The 20,014-nt window shown below is 38.7% G+C and overlaps 1 protein-coding gene and 1 long non-coding RNA gene across 3 annotated transcripts in view; one reads left to right on the forward strand and one right to left on the reverse strand.

Moving 5' to 3' along the window:
- LIPC (lipase C, hepatic type) overlaps nt 1–11,019 on the reverse strand; it is a 71,693-nt gene extending 60,674 nt beyond the window's left edge. Inside the window, 2 exon segments of the mRNA XM_083851163.1 lie at nt 10,220–10,265; nt 10,267–11,019. Of these exon segments, the coding sequence (XP_083707289.1) occupies nt 10,220–10,265; nt 10,267–10,344 (124 nt within the window). The 5' untranslated portion in view covers nt 10,345–11,019.
- Nucleotides 1–20,014, forward strand: part of LOC310905206 — a 129,010-nt gene that overhangs the window by 59,531 nt on the left and 49,465 nt on the right. For both annotated transcript variants that reach the window (XR_014588858.1, XR_014588859.1), the window contains exon 4: nt 2,050–2,234. This is a non-coding gene — a long non-coding RNA (uncharacterized lncRNA). The remainder of the gene's footprint in view (nt 1–2,049; nt 2,235–20,014) is intronic.

Here is a 20,014-nt window from a genome sequence, read left to right on the forward strand (position 1 = left end):
TGGTGCAGGGTGCTGAAAGTCTCTGCTATTGTACCTTTCTAGTAAATAGCAAGGGAAAGAGGAATCTGATTTGATCTCCAGAAAGACCATTAAAAGTTTCAGCCCAGCTACAGCAGATCATCAAGGACTGTTTCTATGCATTTTTAAAAAATATTTATTAATGATAAAATCTAATAGCATGACAGTGAGTATTGTCGTTTCCAGCTATTTTGTCTTTGCTTTTGTTCTGTCTCCCATACTCTGCCACTGAGAACTATTTCTCTCTTTCTGTCTGCATCTTATCTCTTGGCAGTTCTCTCCCTTATTCTTTACTTCTTCCTTGGCACAGGTGAGACACATTTCAAGCTCTCCTGAGAAGGAGGTTTCCAAGCCATCTGTATATGTCTCCCACTCACTAGCATTGTTTAAAGGTTAAGAGGAATTGACTGATAAAAATATTGTACGATGTCCTCTGCAGCATCAGGCAAAGCTGGTAAAAAGTGTGCCCAAGGCAGATGTGTTTAATGCCACCATTAATATTGTTTACAGACTGTAAAGAAAAAAGCAAGGAAAAATAGCTTTTTGGCTTCTCAAGCTGTTTTTTTTCTAAACTGTTCTGTTGCCTGTTAAGAGATGTCTTTAAACAGTTCTGAAATATTCTGCTTAAAATCATGAACAATAACATCATATCTAGTCTTTAAAATCCATTAGGAAACAGGTGTTTGGATCTGGGTTCTTTCTGTCTCCCAGTTCCCTGTTAGCTCATAGGTAATGCACTCAACTTTCTTTTGGCTCGGATGTCCCATGGAAAAGAGGAGTTTAGTAGTATTTATTTTTCTAGAATGTGGTGAGGTTGAATGAATCCTCTGTAAATGACAATGTATTTTCTGGAGAAAAGGTGCTATATAAGTCAAAGCAATAGTTCTGTATCTAAATGAACGCTTCAATCTAGCAGATGGGAGTAAGGCTTAAGAAAAACGTGGAACATTTTTTCCCTTGCATATTTCTGCTATTTTTGTATCTCAGAACTCACTTTGAAGTGAATGCCTGTTAAACGAACATAAATGTTAACAGAATACATTTTTCCACACAGTTATATGTTCCCACATCAAAAGCTTTAAAGTTACTGGGTTTAGACTGCACACATTACCAGGGCAGGCTCTCAGTGCAGAGGCAAACAGCCATGCCACGCTCTGTTTGCTCAGCTTTGCTCCTCTGCAGCGGGGTCTTGCTCCCTCCCACCACCTACCTATATCTGTTGGGATCCTGCACATTTCTTCCTGAGGAAGATAATAGCTCTAGAAATGTGTTGACTATCTTTTGCAGTCTGGTGGGCTGATCAACTTTCTGTGGGCTTTAAATAAAGACTGGTTGTTGGCAGTGAAGGGTGAGGTGTGCTGTGGCTCTGTTCACAGCAAAACGATGACACCCACAAGGAGGGTCTGCGTCCCTATCGCCCGCTGCATATAACCTGAGGCTTTTGCTCTTACAATCAATGACAAACCCAAACTGCTTCACACACAGGCTCCCTGCGTCTGCTCTGATTCCTGATTCTTTTTGTAGGGCTTCTTACTGAGGAACATGATAGTTGTCCTTCTCAAAACCATAAGAAGTAGCATGTTATTTGTTGAATAAATTGGGAGAAAAAGCACAGGTGTTGATCTGGTAAATTATCAAGCTGCCCAATGGACTTATGGTGATAGGGGAATAGGAAAGCAGTCTGAAATGCATTTACCTTGGAGAAAAAGAAGAGGCCCATGAGCAAAGACCTCATCCACGGAATGCAAACCTTTCTAACCCCATACTTGCTGTGGCAATGTGGACCTGTACCCCGATGTCTGCATATTCCTTCACTCTATTCTGTGACATGAAGCTCAGAGCAGCTACTGCTGACTTGCAGTGCCCTCCCACCACCTTTAGGACCAGCACAGAACTACATAGCTATCCTCTTCCTCCCAAGATTTGTCTAGCTTAGCTCAAGCAGGGCTCAGTGCCCTGTTGTGTGTTCCATTCTTTTCTCTGTTCTAATTATAACTTCAAAATTATTATTATTATTGTTTTAATTTCCAGATTCCATTTGGCATCTTGTACCAAAATTTCCTGCAGAGAAAGAACTCAGACTATTGGATAGAAACCTTTCTTGGCACATTCCCTCACAGATGGTCCAATCTGCTCTGCAGTGTATGCCTGACAGCTAGTTAATCTGGCAGTGCAGGAACACGCATTTGAAAATGCAAGGTCTAGATCAGCTTCAGGTAAGCACCTCAGCTATGTTCTATAACCTGAAATTGTAGGCATGCAATGGCACACAAACCACATTTAAAGAGAATGATCCTTCTACCATCACTTATGGAGACATTTAGGGCAATTTACAAAATGTTACAAAAGGTTACTGAGAAAAATAAGCTCATTCCCTTGCTATTCAAGGACTTTCACCTTCTCTAGAAAATAAGACGGGAGTCTAAGTTAAAGATTGAAAACCATTGCACTAAATAAAACATTTTCGAAACTTTGGCAATGTATTGGATAAATGCTTTGCATTGTAAATTTGTTAGGTCAGACTCTCTACTGAATTTAGTTAAACCATCCTACTTCAATATACTGTTCCTAAAATATCATTGAATTACATATATATGTCTCATGTAATGAACTCTGGGAAACTGCATCATGAAAAGTGCAATAAGACTGCATAATATGTCGTGGTTTTGTGTTACTGGTGCATTACACAAGTGCATACTTTATTATATTTATAGTAATTTCATTTTGATACAGAAGGCCTAATAAAGATGCATCATTGCTCAGTACCAAAAATCTGATATCTGAAACATATTTAAAACTCCATTTGTAACTAAAAATTTGGGAGTTTTTTCTTTATACAACTACAGGACCATTTTTATTCTCTCTCCCCCTCTCTCTCTCTTTTTAGAGAAAGAAGTTGCTGTGTTTCTAATTACAAGATAGCATACTGATTCTTAAAAAATTCTGTCCTCCACTCTGTTTATTCCATATTAGTGAAATTACCATGTGAAATCCTACAAAATTTATTACACTTTAAATGCATCAGTTTTTGTAAATGCGAAAAGATAAAAACTCAATTCCACTTGTTCTGAAATCACAGTCTCCAAATGGCAGCAGCAAATTCCTCAGAATGGTACCTCAATTTTTGCCTGCCCATGTAGTATGTATGAAAAGATAAGTTAACACAAGGAATTAAATGAGTCATTTACTCAAAGTTTAAGGCTGAGCACTGATCAGAATATTTGATATAATATTTTTCCACTCCTTTTTCCTGCAGAAATAAGAAATTCAAATCAAGAAATTGGGATGCCATTATGTCTTTATAGATCATATATCAATGTAAAATTTTAAATGGGTGCAGAATTTCTCTATAATTCGTTTTAGAGAAAAAATAGAAATCTCCATAAAAGCCATTAGAAGTGTCCCTAGAGATTCCAGCTAGATTATGATAATTTTTGTTATGAATTAATCTTAGAATATTTCCCAGCAGAAAAAAACCTGAACATTTAAAAAAAATCACAATTTTATGAATAGTTCTTTAATATTAAAGCATGCCCACAGTTCTGGCTTTCAAAGGTTCTGAGTATTCCCAATTTTAATGCAGTTTCAGTCCCTTTCCTCTAAAAATAACCAATTTCAAAATTAGCGGACACAATAATTTGGGCAATTGGGTAACTTCCAGAGTAATCGCTCTTCTTGGGAGGATTAAAGGTTAAGTTTAAACATACACCATTACATATAGTTTTGTTTTCCATTTAGAATTAGGCAAAGTTGGTTCACCTTTAAGAACTGGTGTCATTTCCTGATTCTTTTTTGATGTAGATATAGTTTCCTTACAAATTTTTTCACTTTTTCAAGACTCTGTTTCATGCATTGTAATATTTATTCCCTTTGAGAGGAACAAAATACATGATGAAATTAAGTTCTTACTTGGAATTACAGGATATACGTATATTCATCTTAGATCTCAGAACAAAGCGTATCTAGGCTATATCACTGTAGATGACTACTGCTGTTGTCCTTAGAGAGCTATCAGTGCTGTTATCGAGTGTTTCGCATACAGACAGTCTTCATTCGGAATTTTGACAACCTAAGATTTGGACATAGAGTATCTGGTTTGCATTGGCTTACATTTTGAGCCATGTATCCCTCTATTTTGCTGACACATTGTTGGGGAGCTATTACTGGAGCTGTCTGGATTATGTGGGGATGGTTTTATTTTATAAAACAACACAAAACAAAATAGAAGGCAAAAGGAATTGCTTTTGGGAGAAGATGATCCCATTGCTTTGAAGAAAGAAATTACCTGATGTTAAATTAAACACTTACCAAAATGAATACAACAGAATATGACAACAAAGAATTTAGGTAATAACTTGAAGAAAAGGATTTAAACAATAACTTGAAAATAAATATTTAGACAATGTTTCCTCATTCTTTCAGTGCATGTGATAAGCTAAATCAAAGTTGCACAAGCAATTTTACATTAAGCACTTGGCTTTCTAGTGATAGCTACTAGTGATGAATTACATGGCCCAGTTACTATGGTCATGATAACAGCTGACATTGTACAATGTGGACAGTTCCCTAATGTATCAAGGAAAGCTAAAGTGTAAAATGGGCACGTATACTACCATTTCTGGAAGAAAGTGGTTCCCTAAAAGGCTGCTCAGTTTTGCTGTTGCCTATGAATAGGACTGGTGTTAAGAAAGATGTTTCTGGATTTCACCCAGGCAAAATGGGTGCACTGAGACTAGTGGGTGCAGGGAAGGAAGCTCACTGAAAACCTGACTTTTCATGAGTTGAGCTTCATTCACAAGGAATGAACCAAATCAGGCAGCTAGAGACGCGAGCTGTAATGGCATACAGCCAGACGGAGCAGTACCTCAGTGCTCACTGGCTTCGAGCTGGTGGCACCTCCAGGGCAGGCCCTGAGGATGCAGCTCATAACATAGGTATTGCGTGGAGATCCAGTCACCTCCTTTTAAAGCAACACCAAAATGCCATTATGATCCTTTTCTGGAACAGAAAGAATCATGAGGAAAATAATTTTCAGTCCCAGAATAAAGTGAATAAAATTCCTTAAAAATTTGGGCTGCCAAGGGAGGAACTACTGCAATACATATAGTCCATAAAAATATTTAAAATATCTGAGCTACAGTGGTCAGTATGATGCCTTCTGGGAAATAGGTATATTTTTCCATTTCTTTCAAGATTTGTTGTGCTTTTTTGAGTGACAGAAACTCAGATCTATGAAAAATGGAAAAATTCAGAGGTGAGTATATTCTTTTCCCTGGGCAGGCACTCTGGTTCACCTGAAGAAATACTGATCCTTTTCCTTTCCTGATGCAAACTAGATGGCCTTTTAAAAATTCCACAAATAATGTTTTCATTACACAGTTATTAGGGATTTTATATGGTGAGCTTTCTGGTTACTATGGTATAACAATATTAACTTTAGGCAACACATGCATCATATCTTTTAGCTTCAACTGCTAACTTTAAATGAAAAAATAGCACCCTTTGACTACAGTTCTTGGACTTCAGTCAGTCAACTTTTGAAGAAACAGAATGTGTTTTCTATATAAATCAGGACCAGACTTAAACAAATGGGTCAATTTGCATGCTGAATTTGAAGTTAAAATTAGGTATACAAAGGATATTACAAGAACCTGTGGTAAAATTTTAAATAACTAGTACAAAGCTAAAGTTTATTGCCAGTACTGTTCTTGCCGATCAAAGCTATGCTAATGTGATCTAGGGTTACTTTAATATTTTGCAGCCTCTCATTCCCTCAGCGCACGTTTTAAGCATGCATATCACTCTCTCGCTTTTATAATAAAATGACTTGAAAAAGCCTTCTGCTTTGTATTGGCCTCCTGAGGTAGAAAGTCACAGAGATTTTAAGTCTCACATTGCTTGCACCAGCTTCATTATGTTTGATGAAAGAAATATCTTGGTCATATCTCATAACGTGCAGTACTTCCTCAATAACCAGATTGCTTTAAGGAAGGACATTTTTCACCTGGATAATGAAATCATATCGTAGTTATGTCCCTGGTCTTCTGTGTATGATACGTATAGGATGTTGGCTACATATTAATAACTACTGCACAACATGATGGAAAGCTTTGAAAAGGGATTTTGTCTTTAGAGATGGATGTGTGGAGTCTCTATGGTCTTCCTGAAAGATGTACTGTGCAGCTTTTTATTCTCTGAGCAGGAAGAGATGTGTGTATAGTCTAAATATAATTATAGGTCAGAGTGTAAATGGTAGGCTCTGTGAAATCCATGACTAAGACCAGACCTATCAATTATGTCAGTGGGAGATTACTGCCAAGATCAAATGTAGATTATAGGCCTGGCTACGTCTGCAGTCATGAAGCTTTGCTGGTGCACCAGTCTTGGTGTGCTACCCTTAGCAAAGAGCATGTTACAAATGTGGACGCAGCACATTCCTGTTTACTGTGGGTGAGATGCTCTTCCCCCGCCCTCCCCGCCTTCCCAGAAAAAACAACCTCCACAGAACTGTGTCTGCACTAGGGCTTTTGCTTATGTAAATAACTGTATGTCAGTTTGGTTCATTCTCGTATCAAAAGTATTTATTTACCAGCTCTGACTCAGAAGCTTCTTACACACATTAGATAACAGCTGCCCAATAAAGGTGTGCTGGCACAAAACGGTCTGAAGCCTAGCCTTCAGTTCATGGCCTAGTAGGGCTAAGCTGAGCCCTTGCCCTATACCCTGGTGAAGGGGTTGAGCAGTGACAGGGGAGGCCCAGGATTTCCTGTTGTCTGTATGACTGAGAAGCAGAAAAGGGGGAATAGCTGGCATGCTACCATCACCATGCTGTGCGTAGTCAGGCTGGGATTCTGCATTATTCTGCATTACATAAGCAGGTAGAGTCCTGTGCATGGGTATCAGAAATTGTAGTAAGGACCTTTAAATAAGTGATCCAGCCTGTTGGATTTCCTGCTCTTTTTCCTTTTCCAAGGCTCGCTGCCCACCAGTCTTCAAGCATATCTTCCCAGCTGTATGCCTACAGCTGAAAAGCAGCTATGTCCCTGAAGCTCCAGACATCTTTGAGTAAGATCTTGGCCATTCTGGACCAGCTTGGGGGGTTCATATTATCTATAAATTGGTAGAAAGTATATGCTAACTTTTACCAAGATCTATCTAAACAGCTATGAAGAAAACACGTGGTCCTCCTGTGAAAGTTCCTTCCTAATCTCTATGAATATATGTGACTTACTTTCTCTCAAGAGCATAAACTCCTTGCTGACTACATTGCATTCCAGTGGGTTGGTGGGTGAACACCTTCATCCAATACTCCTGAAGACAGGACAGTAAATCCTCGTAGTTGCCAATTCCTTTCCTTCTATTGGATCTTGATGGACATTTTCATAAGACTCTTGATTCCACATGAGGCAGGAATAGAAATAATGCCTCACCTGGGATAACCCCAAATCATCTTAGAGCATCCAGAACCCCAGTCAGTCATCAAATTAAAATTGCAAAGGATGGTTTTCTTTCTAATCTTTGTCTTGGTAAGCAAGTAGAAGTAAAAGCTCCTAGCAGAAGCCTAATTTGCCCTGAAACAATTCAATAGAAAACTGTTGCTCTTCTTCTTGGGCATAAGACAAGATAATTATATTAAAACAAATTAAGGCTTTTCAGTGTACACAGTACAATATAATGACTTTTTTTTTTCATTTTTGCCATACAATTTTGCATGGGTTTTATAACTGAGGGATTGCAAGGCATTTAATATAGAAGGAAAAGAGATGTTGAGTGCAGAATCTTTCTTAAACAAAGAAGTAGAAAGAACTTATCTTAAAAGGCTCGGAGGCAAACCAGTTACAGACCCATTGGCAGCAAAATGACCTGCTCATTCATCTCTCAAATTAAATGTAAATCTTAGGTCCATGTAATTTGTGGCCATTTTAAAACTTGTATACTTTTACTAAAGTCTGAATGCTGTTAATTTTGGTCTCCTGGCCAAACTCCAAACAGAGTAATTATTCTGCTTACTCCTTTCCTAAATTACAGCAACAGCTTCATAGGGAACAAATGCGTTCATAATTTGCTGACCTAAACTGCTTTTATATTGCTATGCACTATTAACAGTTGCTGTATTTCAAGCTGTGGGTGGTGCATTGCTGTGGTGGATTAAATGACCTCTGGACAAAGCTTGCATATCTTTCCTTTGTTTAAAGTTCTTTGGGACAAAAGATGCTGTAAATATAAATACTATCATAAAAATCATTTTAGACCCAAAATGTGTGGGAGCTGAAATGTGTTCTCTGAACAGGAGAAACTCTTGGCATTCAGTGATGCAGATGGATAAAGGAAAGAGACTATTACTATTTGAGAATGTATGCCCATGGGCTGGGAAGCTGATGGCCACTGATTGTCATGGAAAGGTGCTTTCACTGAGAAGCATTGCAAAATTGTGGAGCAATATGGGAAACAAAAGGAGAACGGAGATTTACGTGATATAGGAGGCTCAGTGCTTTGGGGGTGCCTGCTCCTGTAAAATGAGGCTAGCTGGCAGGCTGCATTTTGTTTGTTTCCAGAAGTAGAGGAAAAAAAAAAAAGTTGAGAAACCTGATAAACTTTTTCAGAGATTCAATGCATTGTTTCTTAAGGTTCTATATTTTCTTCTGATTGTGTTGCAGCTTCTTAAAAAAAGATCCATACTCTGCCTGGAAGGTGAGGGAAAGACTGAGACAGTGTAAGATATCAACAAGAGGCTTTTACCCGCTTTTTCTTCATACAACACTAAAAACAGAATAGTTTATACACAGACAGTGAAGTGAAAAAATGATTTATGTAAACCTGTTCAAATTGTACGAGAGCCATGTAACAAAAGAAAGCATTCCTGGTAATTCACAGAATGGTTATAGTGGCAGCAAGGAACAGATTTTCACCTAAAGACCTTGCTTTCATTAACTTTTGTCTCTGTGTTGGGAGTAGAAGCACTGGCTGCACTGGCTGATCTTCTCATATAGCCTGAAAGTAGAGATTGTGCTGGAGAGGTTTTTTTCTTGAGTAACTTGAGTTAAACAAGTAGAAAGCAGGGCTGGGTTCCCATTCTTCCATTCTGCTAACTGTAAGCAGCTCCTTTCTCCTTCACTGAGTAGCAGGCTTATGGTCAGGAAAAATATGAAATTTATTCCAGCACCAAAGCTGCCACTGAAATATATTTTTAATTGGATAAAAGTCAGTTTAGTACTTAGCAAAACTAAGAAGATAGGACCTTCTCCAGAAAGCTGGTGAGGTCTTGACGCAGTGCTGTAATCCAGTGGCACTGCCAGTACAGGGTCCTGGAACTGCAATGAACAAAAAATCACACATACTGTGCATTTTAGCAGTCAGAGAGACTGCAGACCATTGTGGATGGTCTCCTAATCTTTACCAGAACAAAAAGTGTGTTTAGAGAAATAAAAATCATCTTTGAATAGTCTGCTATGGGTAAAAGGGGTTCACTTTTCAGCAGACTATTTGCTAGGGATAATTTGACTAGCTTTGTTTAATTGGCAGACACAGCATTAACCAATCATATTACATTTCCCACAGGCTCTGAATCACGTTAGAAGCCTTTTGCACTGTTAAATGATTACTGGTTTTCCTGTTTCAACAATTATTTTAGTCAATCTTGCCAAGTATCCATCCACTGATGGCAGAACACAATGTTAAATATTTTAAATCACAAAATATCTTTAGGATGGTGCCTGAACAGCATTTACCTCTCTCTCATTTTGGACTTTATTACTTTATCTATCAGGAAATAACTTTAAAAGAAAATACAGAAAACTCTTAGTAAACGCAGTGAGTACATTACTAACAATTTCAGCAGAATTACAGATTCTTGTTTTGATTTTCAATAGAATATAGACATCTTAATCACATAGGAAAATCAGCAAACCCTGCAATATATGGGTCTGAGAGTGAGTCAATTGTTGATTGTTGACTTGAATGACTGAACCTGGAAATTAAAACCAACAGTAGATTCCTAAACCTCTCATATGAATCAATTTGTGTTTTCACAAATATTCTCAGTCATATGTGACAAGGAATCTTATAACAAGGAATCTAATTTTAAGCCTTCATTTCTAATATCTCTGTAAAAAAAAGCAGCTTGGTAAACCAACAAGTCTGAACAGAATCCAGACCACCAGGTATTTCTCATTACATTAAAAAAAAAAAAAAAAGTGCTTACCTTGTGCCTTACTTGATGATATGTTCCACTTTAACATAAGCTTTTTTTGTAAGATGAAAGTTGAAAAAAGCCTTTAATGAAGATTCACTCCTCAGGAACAGTGAATAGATATCACAAGCTAACATTTCTCAGTTGTATGTCCTCTTCAACAGAAGGCACTACTCTGTCACATATTTGAGTGCTTGGTTTTGCAAAACTGGCATGTTCTTAAAAATGTTGCTAAATAAGATCATTGTGTACTACATTCATGTGCCAAAATACACATCCCCTATATAAGTAAGACACATATGCATTTAGGCATCCAGAACAGGGTCTCAGAATTGGCTTTTTAACTTTAAAAATACAGGCCTCTATTATGAGCTAAATGCCATTCTCTCTGTAAGAAAACCGTAACATTTGTGTACCTAAAATCAGCAGAACTGGTACTCTCAAATTATACCAAACTATCAGAGACAGAAGACAGAAAAGATTTAGGCCCAAATCCTGGCCATTTATAAGTCAAAGGCTGATTTGTCGTTCCCTTAAAAGAGACTGATATTTTGCCTATAACAAACAGTTACTTTGAAGCTGACTTTAGAGCAGAGTGCAGGAACCCTGTATGAGATAGATCAGACTTCCTGTTATGACCACAGATGCATTAGCTGGTATGCAGAACAAATATGCACAGTAGTCTTCTATACACTGGAACTCATATGGTAAAACAGGCCCGTGTAATCAGGTAGGAATTTGGAAGGATGCAAAAATAAAAATGAAGTCCTAACATGGGATTTAATTGATTGGATACAGGGATAGGTACAAAACCACTGCTCAAGGAAAGGCTTATACGATATGTAGAAACAGTTGGAGTGGTCTTTGTTGCCTTAGCATCGATTGTGACTGCGAATATTGTAAGGTTATTTTGCAGGATCTCATTAAGGAATACCCTGAAAAGCATAATTCTGTGGAAGCCAATCAGCCTAGATTTAAAGACAGAAATGTTCTACCACATTAATTTTCTTGCTTTCTTAGAGGATACAGTGTCACAGCTGTGGCTAGCATGGGTGATACAGGGGGTGTAATGCAGAGCATGTTGAAATAAAATATGATTCTCTGCTTTAGTAAGAATTGCACAGCAGGAGAAAAAGCATGTAATGGATAAAAATCCATCTTTGAACAGGATGCTGAGTGTGATGATTAGAAAATGGGACATTTCCTTAAGGATCTGAGAGAGACCTCTTCCATTTATCACTGCATCTAATTATATGTGATGGCAATATCAATTTTAAAATAATCAATTGCTTATGAAACCAACATTGAATATGAAGAAATTGCGGAGTATTGCAAATATATCCTAGGAGATTTATCTTTTAAAGATGATAGTGGAGCAAGATGATCAGTGAATTCCAATACACACAAACTTAAATTAGTACTCCTGAGTTTGTATAAATACATACTGCATGTATTAAGAACATGTTCATAGTAAAACCAAACTAGAGGATTTTAAGAATTGTGGCTGCTTTCATCTTAAAAAAAGTACTTGAACAGCTGTCCCAGTGAATTAGAGGAATGAACCCTATTGAGGGTCTGAGGGGGAAAAGGGCTTAGCTGAGAGGTACTGAAAAATATGTTTCCTAGTCTAGAGAAATAATGCAAAAATGACGCTTGGCTAACACAAGGTCATTGCTCTTGTTTGCTTTCTGAGGGGATTTTGCATTTTTGGTTTATATGATGGAAACCATGAGTGTTTAACCACAGTCCTGGAGACTTTGCTCCAGCACAAAATGTTCACCCCTCCAAACTGCAGGCATGGCATATCACTTTCCACATCTCATACAGTTTTTCTCCTGTTAGGAGCCCAATCACTGTGTATTTGCAAAGCAAAGTGCACCGAAGTCTCAATCTCTAAAGCGCTTCACAGCTAAAGCTTTAGCAGAGAGAATATTCACGCAGGTGAGAAGGAAATAAAAAGTAAGGAGGGAGAAAAAGACAGAGAAAAAGAGAGGAGGCTGAACGGAAATATTTATCTGGAGTTAGTGGGATAAATGCAGGCCACTCTACTAAGCAGACACTGTTCTACCTCTCTAGATTTCATGACAAGACAGGAAACTCAGGTTTATTGTTAAATTCGTATCTGTGGATTTTATTTCCCCCCTGTACTGCCCTCGTGTGGCCTTAGTTCCAGATCAGAAGCATAAAAAATGACACTAAGGGTTTTGGAGCAGGGTGAAGTCAGTGGCGTCAGATTTTGGACATTTGGATTCAGATGCTTAATTTGGGGTATTTTAACCAATGCTACTCTTCTGGGCTAAAATCTCTTGCTGAAGATTAGAATCTGTTGTAGTTTGATCCAAACAGTAAGCCTGATCCTCAGCCCGCGTGCTCTGCCAGCAGGCCTTGCTGTCAGCTAAACGCCAGTGTGTTGCCCTGCTTTAGCCTGTGGATTTGTACCCTGGTTACTCTTGCGCGGCTTGTGTGAAATGAGTTGGTGGCTCCTGTCCTGTGCATAGGGGCCGGACATTTGTGTCACAGAGATCAGTAACTCCAAGCAAATGGCACGACTGGCACAATTAGATTGCTGTCAAACAGCAAGCGGAGAGCTGAGGGCTTTGGGGGTACTGGGACTGCAGCTCTTTCAGTCATGACTCCTACAACGTGGTGAAGTTAAAACCCCCCTAATTACAGACAGTGCTGAATACATTTCACTGACCTGGAGAAGATTTTTTGTCTCCAACACTCACCTCCTTGCACAGCTGTAAACTTTCAAGAAGCATAAAAAAATCCCACGCTACTGGCAGGAGCCAACTGTTTATTTTACCATTGTCGGTCACCACAGGGTGATTTTGTGCCCACGCCCTGGGCTGTGTCTGAACAAGGTCTGACTACAGCCACTTGGAGCCAACTGGCTGTGGCTGTGTGTGGTGTTGCAGACCATTTTCCTCTCTTGAACAGACAGGGTTACGTGACTCTCAAAGTCACCTCTCCTTTCTGCCTCATGCTCTTCACTGTACTGCACCACACTGCTGCCAAGGTACAGACCTCGCTTTCCAAGAATAATTGCTTGGGGTATAAGCAAATGTCACTATAATAAAGTCGATGGCAATGCATTGGCTTACACTGAATTGTGCCCCATAAATATTTCTACATCAGTGATTTGCTGGGCAGTGTTTTATTTTAACCGCTGCCTTAACTAATACCAAAATGCAGCATGGAGAGGGCAAACAGCCAGAGCTCTGGGTTCTCTTCCTGGTTCAGCCATGGTGACACTCTGTCTGTTTTGCTGTCTGTGACATGGGAATAATAATACTAAAATTGCCTCATAAAGTGCTTATATAGCTACAATGCACTATATAAGAATTAACTGTTATTACTGTAGACTTTGGGAGCCAGATTTTGAACTTTCCATGCACTGATGGGTCATCAAATTACCATAAGCCTATCTAGAGAAATAATTTTAGAAGTGGACTGTAGCAGAGCATGGACTGCCAGAAAAACCTTACATTGCATGTCAAATTGAAGGCTGTTCTCCCACCATCAAAACATAACAGGAGGGAACAGATCCAGACCACAGCAGGTCAGAGCAGCCATTTCATACCGACCTCTGCTAGGAGAAGCGAACTGGTGAGAGTTCATCTGCATATGGTCTGAAGAAAAACCTCAGGAGAAACAATGGATAAAAGAAATAAGTGTTGTGAAACTGAAATAGGATGACGCCAGTCAGGCCACATGACCTTGGATGCTTCCTTGTGTCCTTTCCTGCTTGTTTGTGAATGCCTTTTTCCTCCAGTTCAGGCACTCTTCTGTTTCGGCAAACACAAATAACAGCCTTCTACTTTTGGTCTAAGGGAACAACAAAGAAAGCAGAAAGAACAAATGTAACTTTCTGTGAGCAACCAGTCTGATCTGTAACAGGCTCTAGCAACTCAGAACAAAATGGCTAATGCCTCTGTGAACAGGCTGAGTGCTTCCAGCTTTCCGGGAAGGAAAAGGCATGGTAAGTTTGTGGCAACACACCCCATGCTCTGACTTCCAGATTCTTCTTAAGAAAAGGCAAAAGGTGCTGGTAGAATTTCCCTAGAAATTAGTAACAGAATGTGAAAAAATAGATATCCCTTTTATCTAAGAGTCATGATTTTTCAACAGTGCATCCGTTCTAGAATAAAATACTACCCAGCATGCCCTGATTACAGTATGCAGGCCTAATTAATCACTGAGGAAACATTTTCACAGTCATAAAAATGAATCTGCAATTATTTGACCGTGATCTGATAACGACTGGTTTGTGGAAAGAAGCTTGGATTTTGGCACCTCCCTCCCAGATTTCCAACCTGGAAAAAATATGATTTGCAAATAACAATGATCTGTACTTTCCAAATGTATCAGAAAAGAAGACATCTGACATGCTTGGCTATAAAAGCAGAGATTTTACAGCTCTTCTTCTCCTTGTTCTCTCTAATTTTTGCAAATTTCTCATTTCCTATGTTAGAAGCAGTGCTTTCCATTGTTAGCCCCTGTCCCCTTTCCACTGAGTGCTCTCAGATGTTCTATATAGTCTCCTGTGCTAAATTTTATGCAGATTGCCTTAGGTGCTTCTAACATCCTTGATCCCAGTGATTATGAGCAAATAAGAAAGCGGATTAGCAAAGGTTAACAATTAACTGGACACAGAAACATATGGAGAGAGCTGGTTAAAGAATATCTGCCCTGCACAGTGAAAGAAGTTATATGGACAGGTTCATGAGCTTTTGCAGAGATAAAAGTATGCAATGAATAAGTTATCATTGTAGAAGGTACAATTCATTCATCACTTGTGGCAATAATCTGGTGGCAGGATGATGAAAAGTCTGCCATACATTTTTGTGTTACCTAGAATTTGTAGATACTTGTGGATTCTTTTTGCTTTATGTTGTAGCTTCTTAGAGAAGGCATGTAAGTGTGTATGTACCTTTACTCCTCAGAGATGGCCGTTATTCTCGCTCCTCTCCTCCTTTCAACAAGCCACAATCAACGAAAATAGTCAGTTCTAATGAAGGAACTCAACTATGGTGTATGAATTTTAGATGGAACCTTAGATACACGGGCAAGTTAAATCTGTTGATCCAGTGTGCATATTAACATTGTGCTAAAGCCCATCTTCAGTGTATCTGGACACTGTTGCATGCTATAAGAAATCTGCCAGCAAAATTTTGACTAAATCCACAGCAAAGCTCAGTTTAGCTCTCAACAATCTGATCTCTGATATCTGGTTGGATTGTTCCTTTGGGTTGTGCTAAGTTTTACTTGGTCCTAAATTAAAGATCAGACTGGAAATGAGAATTTAAGAAAAGAAGTGCAAATAAAGATTAGTATTTTTATTCATAACAGAAGGCATTTAACTGTGTGCTCAGAAAGGGAAGAGCCCAATTTTAAATCCATCCTTTCAAGACACAGCTTTGCATGTTATTTTAAATTTGGATCATACTTTGGTGCATGCCTATGACAGGCCATCCCCTGTATCTGAAGGAACGGTAAATTGCTACATCACATTCGGGCTCTGCAGGAGAAAGCTCTTCTGATTCTCTGTCCCAGTCCTTCAGCAAATTACAAGCTAAGGGACAAAGTCACCCTAAGCTGCTGACTGCTACAGTCCCTTTTGCTGTCCTCCAAAGCAGACTCTATTGTGGGCTGGGATTTAGTGAACATGTAGCCTCATTAACTCATTTTGCACCAGCTACATGATGATTTTACAGGACAGAAAATGTCCCCAGACAATTTTACCTTTTGGACTTTGGGCCAGATGCTGCTTCATTTCCCTGGTGTGAGTCAGAAATGGCTCAGTTACAACAGGATAAATTGGATAAGCCCCTTGGCCTCAGTGGGACAATTTAATTTTGCCCATTGGTTTAGGCCCCTCACCTTATTAAAACAGTCAGTCTTCTGGCTGCAAGGAATAATATTTAAAAAAAATAAAATTGAAATTCACATAAGTTGGGATGTGCTCTGGATGGGGTTGTAACAGGATAGAATATCAGATTTAATCCTGTTTTGTTCTACAGTACTGAACATATGTGTGGCAGTACTGGAGAAAAAAACATCCTCTCATTATTCTCGGTGCGTTTTGCAGCACACCAGGGCATCTGGGCAAGGAGACTCTCAGAACCATGGCAGGGCTGGAAAAAATTGCCTGAAATGAGGTGTAAAGATGAATAAAGAATGATTTCCTTGTTTTAGTTCAAAGATTTTTTTTTTTCAAAAAGCAGTAAGATAAATTAGGAAGATTTGCATTTAATGTGAATGGTCTGTGTATCTCCAATTAACAGAAAAAAACTACATAAAAATGTATGATGAATGATGCATCTGCTTGGTCCTTTTCTCATTATATATACATCTGAAGTGGAACCAATGCCATTTGCGAATAATTTAATTAAAATAATGGCAAGTATTATTTTTGTAGCATACAAAACAGTAAACATTAATTTAATAAGGCTGAGAATCATGAAATGCAATCTTAATTACTAGAAACTGGAATAATCAGCTGAACTGAGGCACGCAAGACAATTAACTTTTTAGAACAGAGTTTACAGCTGCTAGGGTGGAACTAACATACTAAGAGAGTTAGCAGTCATTACTTTGAAGTGCATAATGTTTTGGAATAAACCATAAAAGCAACATAAGATCTCTTCATTCTGCATGTCTTTTAAATATTCTATAGCCCTTGGAATTTCTCATGATATTTTATGTTTCTGTTCTCTGCCAGCCCCAGGGCTTAATATCAATCTCTGCGCCAGCTCTCCTGCATAGGCATGGCTAAGCTGTCATCCACTGAGGGTACAGACTAGAGGGGATACCCCTGGGTCAGCACAGACATTCGTGTTGTGTTATCCCTCTCCTACCTATACCTATTGTATCAGTCTGCCTTATAATGAGTTAAGTTTCTTGCATCTTGCACTCTCCCAGGAGGCTGATACAGATTTTCACGGTATCATTTAAAAACCTTCTGATTTCCAGCTCCTTTTTGTTGGGAACATTTTATAGCTTATTCTCTGCTCAATTTTTTACTGTTCACCCTGATATATTTATAGAAAGCTAGCATACTAGCTGGACAAGCAAGGAAGCTGTTAGAGGCTCCTCTTGTAAATGGACTCACGCTTCCCCTGATTATTATTTCTGGTTGGATAGCAGCTTTCCTTAATACTGGTACCAAAACTGCAAAGCTTTCCATCTGGCTGTACAGGAGAACCATTTTCAAACTGGGTCACACTCAGCAGTGGTGAACTTCTAGTCCAAGTTTAAAGTCAAAAGCATCAGAAAGCTGAGAGTTATCACCTTCAGGATAAAATACATGGAGCTTTTAAGCCATAAACACTGTGCCTGACAGCCTCTTTGTTACTTGCAGTAGGCCAAATTATACCATCTGCTCTGCAAGTGACACTGCTTTTTTTCTCAGTGTGTTCATTTCTCTGCTTTTCATTCTCCACTGCATCATTTCTGACTCATCGTATGAACTGAGCAAGAGAAAAATGAGAACCGGTAGCTCAGGCTTCATGTTTTTCATTCAAAGTCACCACACAATCGCAATCTGTCAGTGCTGCCTGCCCATGCCAAGGGCCCAGTGTTTTCCAGTCCTGTAATTTTCTAAGTTGTGACAGAATTACAAAACAAAGCAAAAGTGATTTTGTAGGGCTAAAATACTGGTCCCAAACTGCAAATGTGGTAGCCAAATTTAGATGACATTTACACTTTTCTGAATAAAGGGAATGATTTCACTTTTTTTTTTTTCCCCTTCAATTTGCCACTGTGTTTTGAGAGCTCAGATTTGGGAATATGGAATAATAATCACTATTAAATTAGATAAAATATTCATCAGCATTACCGGTTCATTTAAAAAGGAAAAAGATTTAAAAAGGGAATGAAATTAAGAGGTTTTGTGCTGTAACGAATAAAGCCCACAGACTTGAAAAATAATCTTAATAAAGTGACACCTAGTGGCTACAGAGAGACATGGCTAAAACCCTGGGAGAAGTTTGCCTGAGATCAGACTGTGTACAGCCTTGAAGAGAACCTGGATTCACAGAGGGAAAATAGCCACAATTTATAACAAGGAGAAGCTGTTTTTGTTGTTGGGTTGGGTTGCATTGGTTGTTTTCTGCCTTCTGATTGTTTTGGCTGAGCTTTCCGAGAAATCATTGATAAACCCTTTACATGAGCCTTAGCCTGGACCTCTTTCTCTGCAGATTTACTGCAGCATTAAAACATCAGTGCTTCTCGTCCTCTTCACCATCACTTCAAAGTCACCAGTCAATGATTTCAAATTTCCAAGAAGTTCATTGTGACTTGCTCTGTGAGCATTGAAGTAGCCAGCATAACTGTGGGTCAAACTGTGTTGATTTGTATTTCCAGTTACACTACAACTGAATGTACAGAAGAGGTATGGTTGCACTTTTTTGTGTTCATTTTTAGTATTTTGTGCAGTTCCTCTGCCTTGTCTGTGCATTCTTCCTTTTGTCCTGCATCCTTTTGAACAAGATGGGTAAACATCTACTAGAAAAAAGCCTTTGGCCATAACATCTGTACTTTGCATCTAAGCCAGTCTGGGACCAAGGAGTTGCAGTTACGTTGCTGTGTTTGCCCCTATGCACTAGTACTGATCTGTAGGAATACTTCATAGAAAGGATCCTGGGTCTGTAGTTCTTGTGATATTTGATGTTATTTTTTGTCAGTTCAAGCCAATACAGGTACAGCAATAAAAGAAAATATTACGTAATTTTGAAAGAAAAATACCTGAACATGGCTTTTTAAAAGCTCTGCTGTTTTTAAACACTTCTCTCTTAGAGCATAATGCATCCTTGGAGCACAGGGCAAATCCTGTTTTAATATGCTGAGTGGGTCCTGTTGCAGTCAGTGAAATATTAAAATTGACTTCAATGGGCAAGGATTTTTGACCCCAGATTTTAATGCCAGATTTAACACTGCCCAACTGTGTGATCTAACTCCTCTTGGGTTCTGTTTATCTGCAAACTAGAGACAACACAGGGAAAAAACTGTTTCAGCATGGCTTTCTGGCAGCGTTTTATTGGGTCTGTTCTTACCAAATGTTTTGCCATTTTCAGATGGAGAATTCTACTAAAGAGTTTAATATTGTAATGCTTTTTGAAAAGTGTTTTCTAATGACAGGTAATTGAATTGACCATGCACAGGAAACGGAGAAGCTTGTATGCTGCTCTGATTAAAGGGGAAGAAAATGAAGAAAGGTATTATAACAGTCTCATTTCTTCTTTCTCTCTCAGAAGTGATGGATTTGGAAAATTTTAGAGGGGATAATTTTGATTTCACCACTGTCCCATGTGCACAAAAGGTATTGGTCAGCCAACACTTCTCACCTTTAAAAGTTGACACACCTGTGTTGTGTAGCTTTTTTTCTAAATCAGAATAGCCAGATATCTTGCTCCATAACTTTACTGAAATGACCAGCATGCAGGAGTTAAAGCATTTAATGCACCGTGTACCAGTACAATAGAGCTATCCTATGCTGCAGACAGCAACTATTGCCAAAGTCCAGTTTTCACAAGTTCCATGGTTATACACATTAGGAACAGCACCCAGCAGATCTGATCAGTCAGGACCACGTCAACTGTACACATCAACTGACACAGCTATTCTGAAAGACACGTGGGATGATAGTGCTTCTTCTCTCACCAAATGTGCAGAACAGTTTGATGCTGCCAGGAAGGGGAAGACTTCCCATTTGTGTGTTCTGCTGAAAACGTTTTCTCCTAGGTTTATTGAAAATCTATAATTTGGTTTGGTTTTAGCATAAATTTTGCTACTCGTGACATTTGT

This window comes from Anser anser (assembly GCF_964211835.1).
Source record: "Anser anser genome assembly, chromosome: 10".
NCBI lineage: Eukaryota > Metazoa > Chordata > Aves > Anseriformes > Anatidae > Anser > Anser anser.